Source organism: Chiloscyllium plagiosum, chromosome 10 (genome assembly GCF_004010195.1).
Source record: "Chiloscyllium plagiosum isolate BGI_BamShark_2017 chromosome 10, ASM401019v2, whole genome shotgun sequence".
In the NCBI taxonomy this organism is placed as follows: Eukaryota; Metazoa; Chordata; class Chondrichthyes; order Orectolobiformes; family Hemiscylliidae; genus Chiloscyllium; species Chiloscyllium plagiosum.
Genome location: NC_057719.1, coordinates 40,461,634 through 40,486,001, shown reverse-complemented (window position 1 = coordinate 40,486,001; position 24,368 = coordinate 40,461,634). Strand labels below are relative to the sequence as shown.

Genomic DNA, 24,368 nt, shown 5'->3' with positions numbered 1-24,368 from the left:
CCTTCAGTTCAACACCAGCAAATTTTATACTCTAGAACATTCTTTCCCATACCTGAACCTGGACATTGTAGTCATGCTGTGAAACTTTGTCTCATAGGGACTATAGGGACCATGCAAATGAACCTAGCAAACAAAAAAAGACAATCCAGTGAGTAATGAGCTTCCTGTAAACTACTATTTCAAAAGGTTGCTCTAATTTCTAAATTTAAATGATAACAATTTTATTAGCAACAATTACTTTATCATTGAATAAAAACCAAAAGAACTGTGGATGCTGGAAATCATAAAAAAAATGCTGGAAAGGCTCAATAGGTTTGGCAGCATCTGTGACAGAAATCAGCATTTATGTTTCAGGTTCAATGACCTTAGCCCTCAAGCCCTAAAATTGTTGAAATTAACATTCCATCTAAAAGGCAGCCAGAAAGTTTGAGGTATCTTCGTTTGCGCTTACCCCAACCCCCATACACCAGACCTTGTTATCACACAGGACAAAGTGAGGACTGCAGATGCTGAAGATCAGAGTCAAAAAGTGTGGTGCTGTACAAGTACAGCAAGTCAGGCAGCATCTGAGGAGCAGGAGGTTTGACATTTCAAGATAAGCTATTTATCAGCACTTGTTATCACACAATTTGCTATTTCACACTACCCATCATTAGCCACTAGTTGTTCACTAATAGCTAATCATCCTCTCAGGCCAATCATTATCTGCTTCGTTGTCTGTCCATCTGTTTTTCTCTCTTTTTGGGCTCTATCTGCACCCATCATTTACTCCTTAGCCCCTCCCACACCCTCTCTTATGCATAAAAAACAATCTTTTCTTGGCTACCATTAGTTCTTAGATAGGGTCATTGAACCCGAAACATTAAATGATTTTTCTCCACAGATGCTGCAAGACCTGCTGAACATTTCCAGTCACTTCTACTTTTGACTTTACCGTTGAAGATGGAAAACCCAGTTTAGAAGAGGAGAACTTCTGTATTAATGTCTGAATATGCTTCCAGTCTTCTTCCTTCTGGGTCCACACAGTTTTTTGAGTTAAGCCCAATTTTTCTTGCAGTGAAGAGTCTAATATGGTCTTCAGCTGCTCATGACTTATCTATGCAAAACAGATTCATGTTGAAATGGCAGAATGTTAGATTATTTCAGGAAATACAAGTAAGAAACAATACGAGAAGAACACCATTTGGTCCCTGAAGTCTACTCCATCAATCAAGAACATATTGGTTCATGGGCCTGTGGCCTAAACTCCACTTCCCTGTCTGGTCCAAATAAACTCTGACATTTGCGAATTTAAAGACTATTTGTAACTCCGGTTGTGGATTAGGCTTTATATTTGCTCGCTGAGTTGGTAGATTTGTTCTCAGACTTTTCGTCACCATGCTCGGTAACATTATCAGTGAGCCTCCTATGAAATACTGGTGTCTCTCCTGCTTTCTATTCATGTGTTTTGGTCTGTTGTGGAGGGTGATATCACTTCCAGTTCTTTTTCTAAGAGGTTGGTAAATGGGGTCCAAATCAATGTGTTTGTTGATGGAGTTCCTGTTTGAATGCCAGACCTCTAGGGATCCCCGTGCATATCTCCGTTTAGCCTGTCCCAGGATAGATGTATTTGAACTGGTGTCCCTCTTCATCAATGTGTATGGATACTAGTGATAATTGGCCACGTCTTTTGGGGGCTAGTTGGTGTTCATGTTTCCATGTATCCTGCTGGCTAGTTTCCTACCCATCTGTCTAATATAATGTTTGTCGTAGTCCTTGCAGGGTATGTTGTATATGACGTTCATTCTGCTGGTTATTGGTACAGGTTCCTTTAAATTCATCAGGAGTTGTTTCAGTATGTGCGTAAGTTTGTGGGCTACCATGACGCTTCAGGGCCGGAGTAGTCTGGTCATCATCTCTGAAGTCTTTAATGTATGGCAGGGTGGCTAGAGTCTCTGGGCATATTGTGTCTTTTTGTTTAGGTCTCTTGTGCAGGAATCAGTGGACTGCGCTTATCAGATGCCCGTTGTTCCTGAATTCGTTGTATAGGTAGACAATGGGTCTGAAGCAAGCGGGACAGAACACCAGCACTTCATCAGATTCTCACTGATTATGTTACCTAGCATAGTGATGAAAAGTCGGAGAATAAATTTACCAGATCAGCGAGCAAACTTGCAACCTAAACCGTGACATCATTTGAACAGCAAGCAAAAACTAAAAGCAGTTTTAGTCATAAAAGATTTGTTTGCATATTCACTGAATCAGGAATATCCCAGGCTTGATACACCTTGAATATGGTTTGTTCTTGCCAAAATGATGGTTGAGACTGCTAAGTGCTGTCACCATCTTTCTAGTGAGAAAGTAAAAATGAACTAATTGCCAACTCCACAACTCCAATTAGCAGCACTTACCAGTCAATCAGAAAAGGTTTGGCCACATACTTGCTCATAACACACCTATTTTAGTATATAAACCGCTCAGGAATACTGTGACAAGATGCCAGTGGACTAACAGAAGAAAATTTGCAGCAAAAAAAACATGCACAAGTATGAATTATTCACTTAGTCAAATTTTTAACCAACTGCAATGCAAGTTAACACATACTCGAAGAACTCAAAAGATACAGTGACATTAATGAGGAGTGAGACTTATTTTATGACAGTAAAAGTTTTGTGAAACTCATCAGGAAATATATACTTTATCTATTACTGTACAGTATAATAGATGACATATTATATTTGTGTTGGCAAATGAAAGGAGATGTTTCAAAGGTGGTGTTGTGTTTGCCAGGTTAGAAAGGTGCTGAGGGATTAAAGTCAGAGAGTCGGAGCATGGAAACAAACCCCTCGGTGCAACCAATCCACCCTGAGTATGTTACCAAAGTTAACTAGTCCCACCTGCCTGCACTTTGGCTCATATCCCTCCAACCTTTCCTATTCATAAACTTGTGAACGTCTTTTAAATGTTATAACTACCTGCATCCACCACTTTCTCTGGCAGTTCATAACATACATGAGCCATTCTGTGTGTTTAAAAAAAAAATCAGCCCTCATGTCTTTTTTCAATCTTTCTCCTCTCATCTTAAAAATTAGCCCCCTTAGTTTTGATGGGTGGGGGAGACTCCCAGGACATTTACCCAGTAACAGGTACAGTTCGAAGTCTGGAACACCGTTACTCTGTGCGTCAACCATGGAAGGTGTGAATGCAGCATGTGGTGGATAGTATGTCAATCAGATAGGCTGTTTTGTCACAAATAGTGTCAAATATACTGAACATTGTCAAAGCTACACCCATCCAACCAAGTGGAGACTTTTGCATCACACAGTTGACTTCTGTCTTGTATGTGGTGGACAGGCTTTTGGAAGACAGTTGGCAAGTTACTTAGCACAGAACTACAAGCTTCTAAACCATAGTATTTGCACAACTGATTCAGTTGAGATTTTGGTCAGTGGTAAGCCCAAACATGCTGGCAGTAGGGGAGTTCAATAATGGAAATGCTGCTGATTGTCATAGGGTAGTAGTGAGATTCTGTCTTACACAGATTGCCTAACACTCGTGAGGTGACTCACAGGCAGCTAGGGAAATAACAATGAGAAACCAGGAAACGGTAAAGCAGTTGACTAAATCCTTGGCATCATCTTCGTAGTAGAGACACTAATAGCATTCTGAAGAAACTAAACAATCAAGGATCCAAAGGCAAGGAGGAAACACATATGATAATATTAGGACAGTATAAAAAGTACTGGGAAAGAAATGGCTGCTACGTTCTCCTGGACCTCGAGGGCTACACCCTAGGATTTTATGGAGATAGTAGATGTACTGGTAGTAATCTTCCAGGAATCCTTCGACTTTAGCAATTTTTCAATCCACAGGGAATTTTCCAATGTAGCACACTATCATTTCGGTCCATTCTAAAGGAAGTAATAATTATATAGAGTAGTCATAGAATTCCGAATGTGGACGAAGGCCATTCAGTTCATTGAGTCCATACTGATCCTGTAACTATCCATTTCCCATGTCTAATCCACCTATCCAGCGCATCCCTGGATACTATGGGGCAATTTTGCATGGCTAATCCATCTAACCTGCACAGCTTTGGATTGTGGGAGGAAACTGGAGCACCTGGAGGAAACCCACACAGACACTAGGAGAATGTGCAAACTCCACAGACTCAAGGCTGGAATTGAACCCAGGTGCCTGGTGTTGAGGCAGCAATGCTGATCACTGAGCCACTGTGACGTGCTATTCGGAAATATAGAATATAATTAAGAATAAGCATGGCTTCATGATAATACTTTTTAATTTTTTTCAAGCATTTGAGAAGGTAACAAGCAGGATGAATAAAAGGGAACCAGTGGATCTAATATCACTGGTTTTCTTGTAACCAGTAACCACAACTGTTTAAAATATAGTAATTTGGGTGACCAAGTGAATGTACACTTGCTAAGTTTGCAGATAACACAAAAACACATGGGAAGACAAGCGGTGAAGATGACACAGATAGTCGACAAAGGGAAGGCTGATTAAGTGAATGGCAAAAATCTGGATGGAATATAGAACATGGAATATGCAGCGCAGTACAGGCCTTTCGGCCCTTGATGTTGCGCCAACCTGTGAAAATATTCTGATACCCATCTAACCTACACTGTTCCATTATTATCCATACATATGTCCAGTGACCATTTAAATGCCCTTCACGTCGGCGAGTCCAGTACTGTTGTAGGCAGGCCGTTCCACACCCCTACTACTGACTGAGTGAAGAAACTACCCCTAATATCTACCCGAAATTTTCACCCCTCAATTTAAAGATATGTCCCCTCATGTTAGCCTTCACCATCCAAAGAAAGAGGCTCTCATTGTTCACCCTACCTAACCCTCTGATTATTTCAGATGTCTTGATTAAGTTACCTCTCAACCTTCTTCTTTTCAACAAAAGCAGTCTCAGTTCCCTCAGCCTTTCCTCGTAAGACCTTCCTTCCATACCAGGCAACATCCTAGTAAATCTCCTCTAAACCCTTTCCAAAGCTTCCACGTCCTTCCTATAACGCAGTGCCTAGAACTGCACGCAATATTCCAGGTGCAGCCTTACCAGTGTCTTGTACAGCAGAAGCATGACCTCGTGGCTCCAAAACTCAATCCCCCCACCAATAAACACCAACGCACCATATGCCTTCCTAACAACCCTATCAACCTGGGTGGTAACTTTCAGGGAATTATGCACCTGGATACCAAGATCTCTCTATTCATCTACACTGCCAAGAATTTTACCATTAGCCCCAGTACTCTGCATCCCTGTTACTTCTTTCAAAGTGAACTACCTCACACTTTTCGGCATTAAACTCCATTTGGCCAGCTCTGCATCTTATCTATTTCCCTCTGTAACCTACAACATCCTTTAGCTCTAGCCACAACTGTGCCTACCTTAGTGTCATCCACAAATTTAATAACCTATCCTTCTTCGGCCACATCCAAGTCATTTATGCAAATGACAAACAGCAGTGGACCCAAAACAGATCCTTGTGCCACATCACTGGAAACTGAGCTCCAGGATGAACATTTCCCATCAACCATCACCCTGTCTTCTTTCAGCTAGCCAATTTCTGATCCAAACCGCTAAAACACCTTCAACACCAAAACTGTATTGTGTGCAATCTTATCAAACACCTTACTGAAGTCCATATACACCAGATGAACCGCTTTACCTTCATCCACGTGCTTTGTCACCTTCTCAAAGAACTCAAAGGTAAGTAAGGCACGACCGTGCTGACTATCCCTAATCAAATTATTCTTTTCTAACACCTTACCCAAAACCAAAGTAAGGCTCACTGGCCTATAATTACCAGGGTTGTCTGACTCCCCTTCTTAAACAAAGGAACAACATTTGCTATCTTCCAGTCCTGTGTTGACAGGAGTAGTGCCAATGATGACATAAAGATCAAAGCCAAAGGCTCTGCAATCTCTTCAGCTTTGTGAATATTTAGATTAGACTCCCTACAGTATGGAAACAGGCCCTGCGGCCAGCAAGTCCACACCGACCCATTCACCTACGTTTACCCCTGACTAACGCACCTAACACTATAGACAATTTAGCACGGCCAATTCACCTAACCTGCACATCTTTGGATTGTGGGAGGAAACCAAAGCACCCGGAGGAAACCCACGCAGACACTGGGAGCACGTGCAAACTCCACACAGACAATCGCCCGAGACAGGAATCAAACCTAGAACGTTGGCGCCGTGAGGCAGCAGTGCTAACAACTAAGCCATCATGCCACCCCGGCTCCTCCCTGGCTTCCCAGAGAATCAGAGGATAAATTCCATCCGACCCAGGGGTCTTACGATTTTAAGATTTTTCAAAATTGTTAAAACCTCTTCTTTGTCAACCTCAATCCCATCTAACCTTCCAGCCTGTATCTCATATTTTCACTAACACTGCCCTTTTCCAATGTGAATACTGATAAAAAGTATTCGTTAAGCACTTGCCCTATGTCTCAGACTTTACACACAACTTTCCACTACTATAATGTGAGAAAATGTGAGATTAATCACTTTGGTATAAAGTACAGGAGAACTGAGTATTTTTAAAATGGGGGAAAGATGACAGAAAGCTGCAGAACAGATGGATTAGGAGGTCATTACATATGAATCACAAAAAGTCTGCATTCAAGCTCAGCAGGTAAAAATGAAGGTAAATGATATGTTGGTCTTGCCTAAGGAAAGATATACAGGAATTGGAAGAAGTCTAAAAGCAAGTTCATTAAGTTTTGTTCATATATGCGGGATTTTCTTATAAGGAGAGGCTGGGTAGGTAATTGGTTCAGAAATAGATCTGTACTTGTTGGAGTTTAGAAGAATGAGAGCAACCTTATCGAAATATGCAAGACTCTTAGAAGACTTGATAGGGTAGATGCAGTGAGGCAGTTTCCCTCTGTAGGAGACTGTAGGACTAGAGGGCATAATCTCAGAGAAGAAAAGTCACTAATTTAAGGCAAAGATGAGGAGGAAACTCTTCTCTCAGATGGAAGTCAATGTTTATTCTTTACCACAGAGGACCTTCAAGACTGAGTCATTCAGTTCAAGGATGAGCTTTTTAAATCAGAAAAGAGAACAAGAATTCTGAGGATAAGGTAGGAATGTGAAATCGAGAATAATGAGATGAGTCATGATTTCATTGACTGGCAGAGGAAACTTGACAGGCCAACTGGTGTACCTCTGTCCTTTCATCTTGTGGTCTAAATTCAAACTCAAGTCCACCTACTTTCTAAATTGGAATTGTGTTAGTTTGTATAGACAGTTTAAAATTTAACAATATTAACTTGTAAACATCAAACCTTTGATTCATAAGTCTCTTCAGCTGGTTCAGCAAAACCTTCACTAATGAGTATTTCCCGTACATTACAGTCAAGTTTGGAAGTCTGTATGGTGAGATCTACACGGAGCACATTATGTACAACAGAGAAAACTTTCACAAGTAGTACACAGTTTTTCACCAGGGAGCTGAATCTTCTTCTGGCCTTGACATTCCACTGATCTCCATGTATCAGAGAATATGCAGAAGGACGGATATTGCAAAGTTGACACTGAAGAGCCTGAACACAATAGAAAACCCAACTCTTACCACCAGAATACAAATGCCAACTACTACTACTACCCATACAAGGTAAACATTCAACTGGCATAATTTTACAGGCGATGTAACAGAACAAATGAGAAACTTAATCAATTATGTCATTAAGTAAAATACATGGAAGCTTGTATTATATGTTTTCAAATATATTCTGTAAAGAATCAGGAATTAATTAGCCAGAAACTATGTTTTAAAAAAAAATTTCTGGGGGTTACATTAATGGCTACAATGAAGAATCCCATGACTGCGCTTCTCCAATTCAGCATCTTTTGCACATCTGCAATTTTCTTCGCTCCACAAATTGTCGCAATGACACCCTAGATACCAAACTCCTGAGCCATGGAACTAGTCCCCCAACGCCAATCTGCATCGTTGGATGCTTATTCCATAAATCCATGCTATTCTCTCAAGTGTTTAGCATGAAATTTACAACTTTGCTCAAACTCACACATCAGGAGACACAAATTTATTTTTAGAGACAGCAAGTGGCTTAGTGGTCAGTTACTTTCCAAACAAAAGACATTGCATCTGCCATAGGACCGATACCTGAAAAGGCAGTTCCAGAAGATTATGTGGAATATTCCGTAATAGATCTATCGTAACTTTAGCCGTGTTTCCATAATCCACAAAGAATACCTGTAAAGTATTTCCATAAACATGAGTTAGAGTTCTTAAAAATATGTATGCATTTGGCATTACTGCTTAACTTGGAATATAGTTCAAAAAGCAAACATTACTCAAAGACAGAAAGGGCTGAAGATTGTCTGCTGCTGTTCTCAGTGTGCTAAGAACGGCATGGGAGGGAATGTAGCAGCAGTGATCTGACAACACAGTGAGGATAAATCAGAGTGAGTTCAGACTACAAGGAGTCATGTGATAATCCTTTCACTACTCTTAAGTCATAAAGATGTACATCATGTAAACAAACTCTTCGGTTCAACTCATCCATGCCAACCAGGTATCCTAAACTCATCTAGTCCTAATTGCCAGCACTTGACCCATATCCTTCTAAACCCTTCCTATTCTTATACCCATCCAGATGCCTTTTACAACATTTAAATTCATTTCTCCAGACGTGACTAAAATTGGACTTCGCACAAATCACATTTACTTTAGATGTTTGAAAATTAATCTCTCACATTTTACTTTGTAATTTCCTCTAAACCCTTCCTATTCATATACCCATCTAGATGTTTTTTACAACACTTAAAAGACACCTGGATGGGTATATGAATAGGAAGGGTTTAGAGGGAATTACAAAGTAAAATGAGATAAATTAATTTTCAAACACCTAAAGCAATGTGACAATTTATCATTTGTGTGAAGACCAATTTTAATCACATCTGGAGGAAATAGTTTAATCAAATAAGGAATAATAACTTAAATAATTATACCTTATTCTGGATAATCCAAGATGGAGGATGGTAAAAAAATTGTGGTTATAAGATTGCTCCTTTTTTTCAGGTATTTTAGGTGTTAAAGGTGATTTCCTCAAATTCCAGGACCAGCAATTACAGTTTTATATGCTGTTGTATTGTTTTGGAACTTTGGGGGAGAAAAGATCAAAACAACGGTACTTTAAAAAGGAGGAAGGCGGACAAGGCAGGAACTACATGGTTAGACAAAGAAACCTACACGGCTGTCGGACACAGCAATGAATCTGCAGTTACTGCCTTTACTGTTCGAGTTCAAATCTCTCTGCACATCAGAGTGCATCTAGGAAAAATTCACAAACAGTGAAATTCACAGCTTGGAGGAACCTGTGTGGGAGAGTTCACAGCACAGGAGCAGATAAGTGCATAGTTATTAAGTGTAACCTTACTGTAAATCTACAATAGTGAGTGGGTTCTTTCTTGACTATATATTTTATTGAGATCTGTCTCTTGATTAAATGTTTTGAAAATAAACCATATGTACTGAGTCGGCTCAGAGCAGTTCTTATTAGAGCAATAAGATGGTGCTATTTTATGGTCTATAGATTGTGAGGGTACAAAGATGGCTTTTAGTAAAGGGATGTGCTCTTCCTGTCAGATGTGGGAGTTTAGGGAGAGATTCCAAATTACTGATGATTATGTCTGCAGAAAGTGTCTTTGGTTGCAAACCCTATTGGATCGCATGGAGCTCCAGTTACAGGCAATAAACAATTTACAGGAGTTAGGGGGTGTGATGGATAGCAGTTGCAGGAAGGGAGAAAAGGTACAGATACAGTCAGGTAGATGGGTTAACCCCAGGAAAGGTAGGAGAGGGCGGGAGGTAATTCAGGAGTTTCCTGTGGCTATCCCCATCTCAAACAAGTATGCTGTTCTGGAAAATGTAGGAGGTGATGGACTCTCAGAGGAATGAAGCATGAACAGCCAAGTTTCTGGTACTGAGAATGCCTTTAATGTAATGAGGAATACAACAGGTTCCAAGTGATAGGCTGTGACAGGGAATTCCCTAGTCCGTCAATGCAATTGGCATTTATGCAGCTGGCAGTGGGAAATCAGAATGGTGTGTTGCCTCCCTGGTGGCAGGATCAAGGATATCTTGGAGAGAGTGCAGAATGTTCTCATAGGGGAGAGGGACCAGCAGGCGATTCTTTTAAATTCCAATGAATATAGTCCCACTCTACTCAGTCTCTCCTCATAAGCCAACACCTTTAACTCCACAATCAACCCAGTAAACCTCCACTGCACCCCGTCTGGTGCCAATACATCCTTTCCTGAGTAGGGAGACCAAAACTGTACACAGTATTCCAGATGTGGCCTTACCAGCACTCTGTGCTGCTGCAGCATAAACGCCCTGCATTTCAACTCAATCACATTAGCAATGAAGGACAAGATTCCCTTTACCTTCCTAATGCCCTGTTGTACCTGCAGCCCAACCTTCTATGATTCATGCACAAGGGCACCCGGGTCCCACTGCATAGCAGCATGCTACAACCTTTTACCATTCGAATAACAGCCCTTCTTACTGTTCGTCCTGCCAAAATAGATTACTTCACATTTGTTAACATAATATTCCACCTGTCAGACCTTTGCCCATTCACTTAAAGTATATGTTCCTCTGCAAAGATTCACAGTCCTTTGCTCTGCCACTCACCATCGTGTCATTTGCAAACTTTGACACTACACGTGGTCCCCAATTCCAAATTATCTACATAAATTGTGAATAATTGAACTCCCAAACCTGATCCCTGAGGCACATCACGAGCTACTGATTGCCAAGATTAGCACTAATTTATCCCCATTCTTTACTTCCTATTAGTCAACCAATCCTCTATCCATGCTACTACTTTACCTGTAACGCCTTGCATCTTTATCTTATGCAGCAGCCTTTTGTGCGGCAACTTATCAAAGGCCTTTTGGAAATCTAGATACTCCACATCTACTGGGTCCTGTTGTCCACTGTGCTTGTAATGTCTTCATAGAATTCCAAAAGATTAGTTAAGCATGACCTGACTCAAGCTGCGTCTGCCCAACAAGTCAATTTCTATCTCAACACCTTGCTATTTCTTCCTTGATAATAGACTTAAGCATCTTCCCCACTACAGAAGTTAAGCTAACCGGTCTATAATTCTCCATTTTTTTTTTGTCTACCACCCTTTTTAAACAGTGGCGTCACATTTGTCATTTTCCAATCTGCTGGAACTGCTGCAGAGTTCAGCGAATTTTGGAAAATTACAAGTAAACTGGTTATTTCTCCTGCCAACTCTTTTAATACCCTGGGATGCATTCCATCAGGGCCAGGAGACTTGGCTATCCTTAGCTCCATTATCTTGCCCAACACTATCTCTTCCATGATAATAATGGTTTTCAGGTCCTGACCTACCTTAATCTCTTTCTCAATTACTGGCATGTTATTCGTGTCTACCACTGTGAAGACCAACACAAAAAACCTATTCAATGCTTCGGCCATTTCATCATACCTCATGACTAAATGCCCCTTATCTTCTAAAGGACTAACGTTTACTTTAGCCACTCTTGTTTATTATATATTTATAGAAACTTTTGCTATCTGCCTTTATATTCTGTGCTAGTTTTTTTCTCATGTTTTATCTTACTTTTCTTTATAGCTTTTGAAGCAAGAATGTTCAATATGAAGCAGGGAAATTATGAAGGCATGAAACACAAATTGGTTAAGGTGGATTGGAACAATATTTTATAAAATGTAAAGTTGTACATAGGCAAATATGTGAAACCATGTTACCAGCCTATAAAGTGGAAGGAAGCTAATTTAAAAAAATAAATTGAAACAAAAATGGCCAAGCAATCTTAGGAGCAAGATGTCAGTATTTCTCATATAACGCGCATTTCATAAACGTGATTTGGCTGCCACAGGATGTGATTTTTATAAAACGAGCTCCTATTTGCTGTTATGCGATTCAATCGCATTTATTACAAGCCAGTTGCGATTTAGTCTGCTGGTACATCTATTGCAATAGGCTGTCGTCTGTGTGCGTGTATTTTTTTGCTTCTATCTGCAACTAACATGGGGAAGCGAACATTGGAATATTTTGCTGGAATGCTTACTGGGATCATGCACAGAGTGGGGGGGATGGGGGCTGAGGAGTGGAGAGAGAGAGACAGACAGACAGAGATCAGGAGCAAAAAAAAACAAATACAGCAACGTCCAGTGAATGCTATGGAGTAATCAGGAGCTTTTGTTAAGCAGAGGCTCAGTTGCTGAGTATCTGAAGCTTTAACGCACGATGACTTTACAAAAGAGGATTTGAGAGTAGAATGGAGGTGATGTGAAACTAAGGACAGACTACTGCTGAGCCTCATCTCTCCCAATCCCACCCATACCCAGGTAATGCCAGATCCAAGTTCACCCAGTCTCTGTTTGAAGGGGTGGGTGGGGTCTGAGACTATCGACCCCTCATTCTCTCTGAAACTTAAGACCCATCAAAATGTCCAGCCATTGAGCGCCTCCCAGGCCCTTTAGCTACCCTCTCGAAGGAAGGAGATTTTACTTGTGCCAAAAAATAAACTTCTGGAAGTTTCACGAAGTTTCATGGCAGAGAGCCAGGATCTGGATAAATTCCACTCCACAAGGAGCTGGGAATACAACAATACATTGGGAACTTTCACTTGTAACAACTTGGCATTTCTGTAACTGACCACAAATGGACAGGTCCGCTAAACTGGGGTCCATCACCCTGTCTTTCCTATAGGCCCAAATACTTCGATTGCACAAATTTCTATAACATGACTGCATGGAAACACATCTACCTGCAAAACCAGCATTTGGGCAAAAATGTCATTGAATTATTTTAAAGTATCACACAAACAGAAAATTACAATATGCAGTCACCAAATATCTTTACAAGGTAGCATGCATTAACTTGTGGGTTAAGAGTTTATGAATCATCCTCCATGCAGTATAGGCTGAATGTAATATCTGCCAAATAATTGCCATAACATAGTCAAGTATGTTCTTTCTTTGTGCAATTAATGTATCAAACAGTTAATTTGTTTCTGACAATGATGCTTGAAAGCATAATGACCAGGACAGGAGAACTCTCGGTCCTTTAAGTCGCATTATCAAGTTTGCTTAAGTACTCATCCAAACAGGACACAGAAGCAACTGTCTAACATTTAAACCAAAGCACCAGTTTTTAATCTGGCAGAATAACTTCACTATTACTCCTTAATATGAGCATTGTACATCAAGTTCAGAATGAACTGAACCCACAGCTTTCTGATTTGGAAGGGAGAGTGCTACTACCTAAGCAGAGCAAAATCTACAAATGTGATATCAAATTAATAATTAAGAAAAAGATACATAGATTACAATTTTTAAAGCTGACCTCAGCAGAATTGCCGGAGACTTGCAAGACTTTAGCTCTGTAATAGTGAGTTTCATTGCATTCTGTAAATGGTGCAAGACAAAAGTCAGGACATGGCTCCAAGCTCAGTGCTGTCAACTTCAACTGATTAATTTCAGTCATCAATTTGCTTAAAGTGTGCAAGCTTTGTCCATCTGTTCTGTAACCCCAAAAGTGCCCAACTTCAACAACCTGAGGGAAAAGAATTAAATAATTCATTACCAAAGAGCACAGTTAGACAACTAACATAAAGTCAAAAATTGCAATTGCAATTATGATTGCTAGACATGCTAAATACATTCTAGTCAAGTTGAAAAAAACAAAACTGTAACAGGGTTTTAACTTTGCATTAAATCATATCGTGCTAATCAAAATTTATGTTACAAACAGCATTCCATCAACCGTATTAACATGTACCACTGCAAAGAAATAAAAATTAACATTTATTTCAACAATAACTGAACTCTAATCATGCTGCACTTCTGCAAACTAGAAGTATAAATGATCACAGTACATAAGGCCATTCAGCATATTGTTTAGTCTCTCACTTAGCACAGACTTGTATCTTCATCTGCTTCAAATATAAACCCTTGCCCTTGATCTCATGATGCTTGCCTCAACCATTTACATTGTGTTCAGTTTTTTTGTCATTACCTCAGTGACATTCATGGTGAAAAAGCGTGGAACAGGGTTACAAGGCAATTCCAAAGGACCATGTGATTTTTCTTCAGGCATCAGTTGAACAGTCCAATTTTGATAGCCCACACAGAACCTGCAATGGAGTTAACTCGTTATATTCAGATGTACAATGACTACAAACGATCTCGGCATTGACAATAAATATTGCAACATTCTTGACATCCAAACTCACAAAGATTAAAGTTGATGCTAAAACTTTCCAAAGTGGACACTAATCTTCCAGTATTAAGTCAGTGTTCTTCCATTTGGAAGAAACAAGCTTGTGTCCTTATTCTCTACGAACGGCAGATGCTAGGAATCAGAAACAAATACAGAAATTTCTGGAAAAGCTCACTGGTCTGGCAGCATCTGTGCAGAGAAATCAGAATTGTGCAAGGGTCACTGGACCCAAAACATTAACACTGATTTCTCTCCACAGATACTTCCAAACCTGCTGAGCTTTTCCAGCAATTTGTTTTTACGTCCTTATTCGTTGGGCCTAGTGCACCATCAGTCCCAGATTAATTTGGTTCACTCTTAATTGTCTTCTGAAGTAGTTCAGTGAGCCAACATGACAAAACCTACTATCAGCAGTTCATACAAAGACCACCTTTTGTTAACTTCTCAGAGGCAAATCAGAATGAACAATAAGCATCAGCCATGCCAGTCCAGGTCCAAAGAATGAAAATATACAATTACGCACACTATCTGCTTGCAAAACACACTTTGTCAGAAGACTCAGATCTTGAGAATGTTAAAACAGAAGAGCATTTGTCAAGTGAAAGATCACCCAGGTTTTGAAATAAACTAACATAAACCTTGCAAATGTCAAATACTGTCCACAATTCAGTTTCTGCTGTCACGATTTTTGAATAATACTTTCAACAATTTTTAAAGCTAACTGCTCACTGACATTAAAGAATTGGAATTTATCTATACCTATGAACATTCTAGTTGAAGGCCTCTTTTCTTTTATATTTATTTACAGGGTATTGTCTTTATTGGCAAGGCCAGCATTTATTCCCAATCCCTAAATGTTCTCAATAAAGAACTGTTAAATGTTTCTTTAAGTGCTGCAGTCCTGGGATGGAGGGATGCCACAGTGGTGTGAGGTAGGAAGCTCCAGGATTTTGATCTCAAACAGGGAAGGAATGGCTAAACTATTCGAATTCATGATAGTATCTCACTGGAGGGGAACCAAGTAGAGGTGCTCCCATGCTTCTGCTGCTGTTATCAATCCAGGTGGTTGAAATTGTGGGCTTAAAAGTTGCTGCTGCAGGAGCCTTGTTTAAGTCACTGCAATGCTTTTGGAGATTATATGCACTATTGCGTCAAGTGTGGAGGAAATAAGTGTTGACACAAAAATATATGGAAAGGCAAGTAGTGAGGATGACACAAAGAATCTGCAGAGGGATATAGACAGATTGAGCAAGTGTGCAAAATCTTGGCAGACGGAATATTATATGGGAAGTTGTGAGGTTATGTACTTTGACAGGAAGAATTGGGGAACTTTATTTTATTTAAATAGAGAAAGATTAAATACAAAGATTTGGGAGTCCTCATGCTTAATCACAAAAAGCCAGCAGTCAAGTTCAGTGGGTAACACAGCAGGTAAATGAAATGTTGGCATTTATTTCAAAGAGAATGATGTGTAAAAATAGGGAAGCATTGCTAAGATTACACAAAGCACTAGTTAGACCACTCCTGAAACACTGCAAACAGTTTTGGTCCCCTTATCCAAGGTGAAATTTGGGCAGTCAAGAGAAAATTCACTGGGTTAATGCTGGATATGGAGAGACTATCTTATGAGGAAAGGTTGAGTAGGTCGGGCCTGTATGCATTGCAATTCAGAATGCAGTTACCTTCTTAGAATATGGAAGATTCGTAGGGAATTTGGAAGGGTAGATGCAGAAAGGATGTTTCCCTTTGTGGGACAGCCTAGGACCAGAGGGCATAATCTTAGAGTAAAAAGTGTTCCTCATTTAAGTCAATGATAAGGGGCAATTTCATCTCAAGAGGGTAGTCAATCTGTTGAATTGCAGAAGTCTGTAAAGACTGGGTTGTTAAGTTATTCAAGGCTGAGAATAGCCGTTGTTTTTGTGTGAGAGAATCAAAGGCTATGGGGAAAAGGCACTGAATAGCAGAGCAAACTTGATGGGCTGAAAGGCCCATTTATGCTCTTACCTCTTATGATGTTATAGAAGGTGACGGATAAGGTGCAAGTCAATTTGTCCTGATTGGTGTCAAGCGTCTTGAGTCTATTGAGAGCTGTACCCATCCAGGTGAGTGGAGAATATTCCATTACATTCCTAACTTTTGCTATGACAATAGTAGATTTAGATTTTAGAGTTTGTCACGTGTACTGAAGTACAGGAGTATAGAGAAAGGTGTATAGTTTTGCCACAGATGGCACCATCTTAGGTATTAAAAGGTACCAAAAAAACTTAAGGTCAAAGTAGTAAGAAAGAAAGAGTTAATAAGTTAAGCATTACTTCAGAATAGTAGATAAATAAAGAAATAAGATAATAATAATTATTGAAATCTTTCATAGTTTAAACTAGAAAAAATAAAGGACTAGTTAAAAGGTAAAACAGGCTTTGATGAGTCCTTCACTTACCTTGCTCTTCCCTCGACAGCCCCACTGCAGATACCGTCGCTGCTGCTGAAGCTACACCATTTCAATCAACCCCAGTACCCAGGCAGGATCCACTCACACGCCGAGCCAAGACACCGCCACGAGTTGTCGCGAGACCAGGCTGGGATGAGCCACAAGCCACCAACAGACTAGGCCAAGACCCACCACAAGCCACCAAGAGACCAGGCTGCAAGTCAGGTGATGACTTATTTGTCTCAGTCTAGTAGCTGGCCTGCTCTTGTAACTTCAGTGTTTAAAAGGCAATCTGATTCAGTTTCTCGTTAATGAAAGCTCCCAGGGTGTTGAGAGTGGGGGAAATCAGTTAGTTAATGTCATTAAAGGTAAGGCAATATGGTTTGATTCTCTGTTGTTGGAGATGGAAATTGCTTTTTCCTTGTGTGGCATGAATGTTCCTTGTTATTTATCGCCTAAGTCTGAATGTTATCCAACTCTTGCTGCATATGGCCAAGACTACTTCAGTATCTGCAGAGTTATGAATGCTGAACATTGCACAATGTTCAGCAAATTTCTGACCTTATGATGGAAGGAAGTTCATTGATGAAGCAGCTAAAGATGGTTGAGGATAGATCAGTAAGTACCCTGAGAAATGGTAAGCAGCTCTTGAGGCATACTGGTATGTGTGTCTACCTCTGAACCAGGAGGTCTGGGTTCTAGTCCCACCTGCTCCAGACAGTTGTCATAACATGTCCGAACAGGTTGTTTAGGAAGGTATCTACACTGACAAACAGATCATGGCTCTCACGACAGTGCTATTGTCCCCAACCTCTGGGTAGGAAAGCATGAGTTCCAAGTTCCACCTACTGATCTCTAGTTTGCAGCCAGGAGGCCTGGGATCAAATCTCACCTATTCTAGAAATGCATAATAATATCTCTGAACAGGTTGGTAAGGAAATATCAACTCGCGAAACCCCCGCAAATATGTTCTGGGACTGTGATGAACAATTTTCGAAACTACTACTATTTTCCTTTATGGTCAGTATGATTCCAAACATTGGTAAGGCTTTCCCTTCGATCTTTCATATGGCTACTTCTTCCCCAGATATTCTATACTGCTACATGATGTTTTGGAGCACATGAAATGCAGCTATTCAAAAAAAAACAGTTCACCTCTAGCTTCTCAAGGGCTACTAGGGATGGACAATAACTTTTGGCTGAGCTAGCCATGCTGACATCCGATGAATGAATTTTTAAAAAGCCTGCCTCTGCAGTTCTGGAGTTTTTATTTTAAAACATAGGATTTCTGTCATATTTCTCATGGCTCCTCCGACTGCATCATTTGATGGTTCATTTCAGAATTTTCAAGAAATAAAAAACAAAACCGGTCTTCCACTCACTGGCTGTGGTGACCACAGCTCCAAATAAAAAATTCTGCTGTAGTGTTGCTACCTAGATTGCCAGTCAAATATTTGAACAAATTTCTTTCTGTCAAGAAAATACCACAAAATTGTAGAAAACAGAAAGTATGCTTCATTTTTCCTCCGCAGTTCTACACCCTGATCAAAAGAATTAATACCAATGCAGTAACAGAACAGAAGGTGCAGGCTCTCCACTGATCAGCATGATATCAGAGTTTGCCACAAACCTACCATCAAAAAATATTGTGTACGCCTTTCTCAATATTGCAATTTTCAAAACTCAGCCAAAATATACATTATTTATTCCTTTATCACCCAAATAAGGTATTACCTTGGACTCCGCAAGCCTGAACTAGGTTGTCCTTGGATCAATAACTCAATCTCCTCCACAGAATGAACCTTTAACTGCAAGGGAATACGTTGATGGGCCATCTTCAGTGCCATGTATACTGCAGGATGGATCTGTGCTCTTTTTATTGGATTTTGCACAAATTCAATAAAGCCCCTATTTTTCATTGAAAAAAATGTTTGTTAGGTAACAGCATTTACAAAAGCATTTTATATTTAATGTCACTTGGAGGAGTTAGGTTTTGAAGGAAAATGGCAAAGGAATTTTTTTCAAGTCTTACCAACATATCTGGAGAGTTTTTTTTAAAAGAAGTTTATGGTGGGCAGTTGAGATTTTTCAAAACATGATTGCCTAGAAATCATTTAAATAGTGATAATTGCTTGCTTTTCAGAAGACCAGGGTTTTCAAATGTGGGAGTCGATTTGGGTTGCGAGCTGAAATTCTGGAGTCCCAAGTTCTCAGCCAGCAATGGTCACTCAAACAACTATAACTGCTATGCTCCCACTGTCCCCTGCTTTGCAGCCTCTCACACCACTCTTATATACTTTCAAGGGGTTGCAACTGTTTTCAAGCCTCAATGTTAGGGTCACAGTGTAAAATGGTTGGAAAGTACTGCTGTAGACATTAATTCAGAAGTTGCTGGAAAAGCTCAGCAGGTCCGGCAGCATCTGTAAAGAGAAATCAAAGTTAACGTTTCGGGTCTGGTGACCCTTGCTCAGGACTTGGTTTTTATACTGCTGTATAAACTGTTTATTTGAACTGACTTGGAGAGATTCTTATGTTATCTAATGGAGTTGGCAAAATTCCACCCCCCACCACCCCGCCACTTATAACAAGGTGAGTTGGAGGAAAGCTTACTATGAACAAACTGCCCAGCTGACCATGCCTATTTCTGAAAAGTAAACCTAGTGGAAGTGGAACCTACTTCATATTTTGAAAGAGAAATTGAAAGAACATCTCCAGTTGGACTTCCTGAGTAAGCTGTATCTGCAATACTTCAGAGACAAAACATGAGCGATTAGTGACTTGATCGTTTGTGCTGGCCAACCACTGCAACAAACTCCATAATATCCTGTACTTTATCTTTTGGCCGATGAACCATTCTTTTCAAAATGTCAATCTCTACAGAGATTTTATTTTGCCTGTTTTTCTGAAGACTGTGGCTGTGCTATTGGGAACATTTAAAGGGATAAATATTACTAATTGTATTCATTAATCAATGACTACATCTTTAATGAATAGATTTTGTTTTGAGAATAAATTCAATTGTTCATTAAGAAAGCAGGTTGATAGATTTTTTTTATTTAAAACAAGAAGATAATCTATTTAACTGGTCATCATGACAAGTGGAAAAAGTTTTTGTTTCATTTTATCTTAAAGTGGTTGGATGAGAGCCTTGGTTGGAACACCAGAGTAAAAGATTTGAAACTGACAATTTATAGTTGTCAACCCCAAGTTTAATTCTCTGGTCTTTGCCAAAAGAATCTGAACAGTTTAAGTTTGTTTAGATCATTCTTCCAACAGAATAATGGTTACTAAAATGGTTTTATCTATTATCAACAGCCCAAAGTTTTAAATAAAGCATATATACGTTAGAATGCTATCGGCACATTATTTACTGTCATGCTGTACATGTTTATTCATGTGTGTTACATCTAAAGACAGGTACAGTTGTACTAGTATAACATGTGCATTCTGACTTGTTCCACTGCATTTCATATATTTTGAGATCACTGACCATTGGTTGCTCCGCACTGAAGAGAATTTCATGCAATTTGTCTACACAAATCTTCCAATTAAAGGCTTTTCAACAACAGGATTCCTCACCACATTGTCTTAAAGCTTTTAATACTTGTAAACAAACATCTGAGGATCCATCAATACTTCCAAATCCTTGGCTTTTATACACGATATTCAAAATTCAAGTCAGGCAATACTGGTTGAAATCCAAGAAACAAAAATGTCTTCATATAGAAAACTCTGCCCTCAGCAGGAATAGATAACTAGCAAACTACGAAAATGAAGTGTGAAGACCATTGGAGTGCATCATTTTAGGTCTGCCATTATGATTTGAGGGAATTGTACAAATTACATGAAAAATTCCCTCAGCTAGATGATAGCTTTGATAATTTTCTGTAGTCTTTCGAGCACAATGTTTTACAAACTGGTTGACCACACTGATTGAAGGTACCCATGTCACAAGAAACATCTCTTCCGATAAGTCTGTCTTACTCCTAGTAAATTGGAAGAATTTGTTTTTTTTTAAGAAAAACATTGTTAGATAACATTGCATTATATATATGTAATGACTGAACTCTCCATTTCCACGGTGACAAGATGTGGAGTTGATCAAGGAGTTGCATTTGTTGAGCATTGTGTTATGGAAGTACTATATTGTTTACAGTTGTAGTTCATTGCCAGGGCATGCCTGCTGCTAAGCTGTAAGCACTTACAGAATTTCTTGGCATCAGTAAGATAATTCTGATTAAGGAACCATAAAAAATGTAAAAACATCAAAATTAGAGCAGCTGGGTAAACTGAGATTAGGGTGAACAGCTTGGATTAGCAATTCCATTCAGACTTCATTCAGAAAATAGTATTACAAACAACTTCGCACAAATAGCTATCCTGAATCATCTTAGTGTCCCGGCAAACTGAATAACTAGGGCTTTTACTTAATTAGAGGGTACGCAAGAAGGGGGAAAGTACAGGCCTGCTCTCAGTTTGCTCTCATAGTTAATTTTGTATCTCGATCATCTTTTTGTCCTCCAGTGCTGCAACATGAAATTATCCCAGTCTTTGGGACTATCACTGACTTTGGCCTCCTGACGTGGTTTTTCTTTGTCTCCTTAAGTTCAGTTTGACAGGGTTGATACAAAGGTTGGCTCCTCTTGTGGGAGAGTCCAAGGACAGAGGGCATAATGTCAGAGTAAGGGGTCATCTATTTAAGTCAGAGATGAGGAGAAATTTCTCTCAGAGAGCAATGAGTCTATGGAATTCTTTACTACAGAGGGCCGTTCAGGCTGGGTCATTAAGTACATTCAAGACTGAGATAAACAGATTTTTAATCTGTAAGGTTTATGGGATAAAGAAAGTGAAGGCAAGGATTATCATATCAGCCATGATCTCATTGAGTGACAGAGCAGACATCAATGGACCTAATGGCTTACTTCCACTCTTACATCTTATGATCTTATAACTCAACCCAGCAGTAAATAGAGGAGAACCCTTTGCTTCTGAATTCAGCTGTGGATAAGGTAGTGACATATTACTTTACTGGAAGAAGAACTCCTGCAGTATCACAGCACCAATACTTAAAGTTAACATCAATGACTACACTAATATTATATTTATATAAACAGTACAAACACTGACATTTTCTTAATGAGATCAACAGTGAAATCACAAATTTACTTTGCCTCTCACAATCCCCCCTTTATCTTCTGAATGAAGGCTTTTTGTCATTTGAATTTCTATTTTATTGATGTAAATTTCCTTGAACATTCAAAGCATTTTGGATAGGTCAGAAAACAAATCTAAACATTAGCATTGTTACAATAAAGCTGAGAACCCACCCAATGTATTGAGTCAAAGTTCATTTAAACACGTTAATGAAGTTATCAGCAAACCAAATTCAACTTACTTTGAACCATCAAATGAAAGAGCTCTGATTTGACCACACTGCCTGAACAGAGATAGCAACTGTTGGTAGTATAGGAATCCATAAGGTGGGACATTCCTCACCTACAGCACAATGATATCAGATTTTAGTTCCTCCAACAAAATTGACAGGATGGTGGCTATGGTACTCATTCTGAAATACAAGTGAAGGTTTAATTCTTATTTGAGACAAACATTTTATCATTAATTTCTACGTAGAATTGTTGACAGGCGGGTTGCAACTTGAATTGTCTGTTTGTACTTATTAACACAGATGTACACTTAATAAATAGCTGTTGGCAGATCACCCTCACCTAACAACAACCAATGATTTAAGGAGTGAACAAGTCATTGCAAGGATTGACATCGACCTTGTCTATTTTCCCTGTGGACTTGTTGCTGCAGGTTTGAAGCAGTCTTTTGAAACATATGAGGAGACTTACTGGAATACAATGTCAAGAGTTCATAAGAACTGTCCATAGCTATCCTAGAAATCTTCTACAAGGATTAACTTGTGGACTGGGAGTCCTTCTAGATTCACCAGGAACAATAAACACTTGGTCAATGGTGTCTTCCTATAGACCTGCAAACTGCAAGAAGTGGAGAAAGGTAGGAGACCATAGCACAGCAGTACCCACTGCTTCAAAACAAAGGGATAAGACAAGGAGTTGGACATTCACTACTAAGAGTACATGATATATAAAGACCATGATACAAAGGAGCTGAAATTAGGCAAAATACTCCAGATGCTAGAGATCTGGAACAAAACCAGAAAGGTCTGACAGCAGCTGGAAAGAAGCTGGAAAGAGTTAAAATTTCAAGTCCAATGACTCTCCTTCATAACACCACTGATTACTCTCTTTGAAAGCCCTCTACCAGGACTTTCAGTGCCGCTATGTTCTTGTCTCTTGGTTCCCAAACCATCCTGGTCGAACTGGATGAGTAAAACCCACCTGCGCTCAGAAAACTTCCAACCAATCAGCACAAGTACTATGCCTTCAAGTGCAGCCTATTTCAAATTACAGCATTTATCAATGAAGATAAGAATTCGGCCATTTGTGGTACTGTGGCAATATCCCTACCTCTGAGCCAGGAGAACTGTCCTCAAGACCTACCTATTTCAGAGGCCTCATAACATTTTTGATTAAAATATATTATGAGGCTGATTCGAAAAATATGTACTAAGACCGAAGTTGCTAAAACTACAATTGCAACGGGCATGTCATACCTGGATAGCAGCCATTCAATGCCTGTTTTCACCTTTTCATCAAAACAAGCATGGCTTTTATAAGCACAAAGAGCATAAGAAAACAAAGTTAAAAATCACACAACACCAGGTTATAGCCCTCAGGTTTAATTGGAAATACTAGTTTTCAGAGCACCGCTCCTTCATCAGACGGTTGTGGAGGAGCAGCGCTCCGAAAGCTCCAAAAGCATCTGTGGAGAGAAATCAGAGTTAATGTTTCGGGTCAAGTGACCTTTCCTCAGAACTGGTAATTGTTCAACTGTAATTCATTTTATGTTTAAACCAAAACAATACATTTTTAGTAGGAGAAAGTGAGGACTGCAGATGCTGGAGATCAGAGCTTAAAAATGTGTTGCTGGAAAAGCGCAGCAGGTCAGGCAGCATCAAAGGAACAGGAGAATCGACGTTTTGGGCATAAGCCCTTCTTCAGGAATTTTTAGTGCCTAATATAACATACAAGAGATGGTTCTAATATTCACAACACTGACACAAATGTTTCAGAAATTTAAACTAAAGGAAGAGAATTGTTTCATGACAGTGAAAAGCAAGTATAAAAACAAAACAGAACCAGGATTTTGAGCATGACCACCTCAAACCAATGTTTATAATTGAGCATGATACTGCTGAATTTTTTTCATTTGAATCATGGAAGTGGCTATTTTTAATTCTTTCAAAGTAAGGTTTACAATTCAATGAAGTTTTTGAAATATTTTATTTGTCAAGAGTTTTTATTTAAAAAATAATAATTACTCTACATGTAGATATTTAAACTCAAGAGAAAGTGAGGACTGCAGATGCTGGAGATCAGAGGCAAAAAGTGCAGAGCTGGAACCATACAGGTCAGACAGCATTCGACGAGCAGGAGAATCAATGTTTTGGGCATAAACCCTTCGCTTATGCCCAAAGCGTCGACGCTCCCGCTCCTCAGATGCTGCCTGACCCGCTGTGTTTTTCCAGCTCTGCACTTTTTGACATTTAAACCGAACAAAGCATTTACAATTAAGCATGT

The 24,368-nt window shown here is 39.5% G+C and overlaps 1 protein-coding gene across 1 annotated transcript in view; it reads right to left on the bottom strand.

The window, feature by feature from the left end:
* Positions 1-24,368, bottom strand: part of tdrd9 (tudor domain containing 9) — a 143,306-nt gene that overhangs the window by 23,849 nt on the left and 95,089 nt on the right. Inside the window, exons 23-30 of the mRNA XM_043697529.1 lie at positions 22,097-22,197; positions 18,436-18,609; positions 14,070-14,187; positions 13,398-13,607; positions 8,153-8,242; positions 7,311-7,568; positions 935-1,096; positions 53-123 (exon numbers count right to left, since the gene is read on the bottom strand). Of these exons, the coding sequence (XP_043553464.1) occupies positions 53-123; positions 935-1,096; positions 7,311-7,568; positions 8,153-8,242; positions 13,398-13,607; positions 14,070-14,187; positions 18,436-18,609; positions 22,097-22,197 (1,184 nt within the window). The remainder of the gene's footprint in view (positions 1-52; positions 124-934; positions 1,097-7,310; positions 7,569-8,152; positions 8,243-13,397; positions 13,608-14,069; positions 14,188-18,435; positions 18,610-22,096; positions 22,198-24,368) is intronic.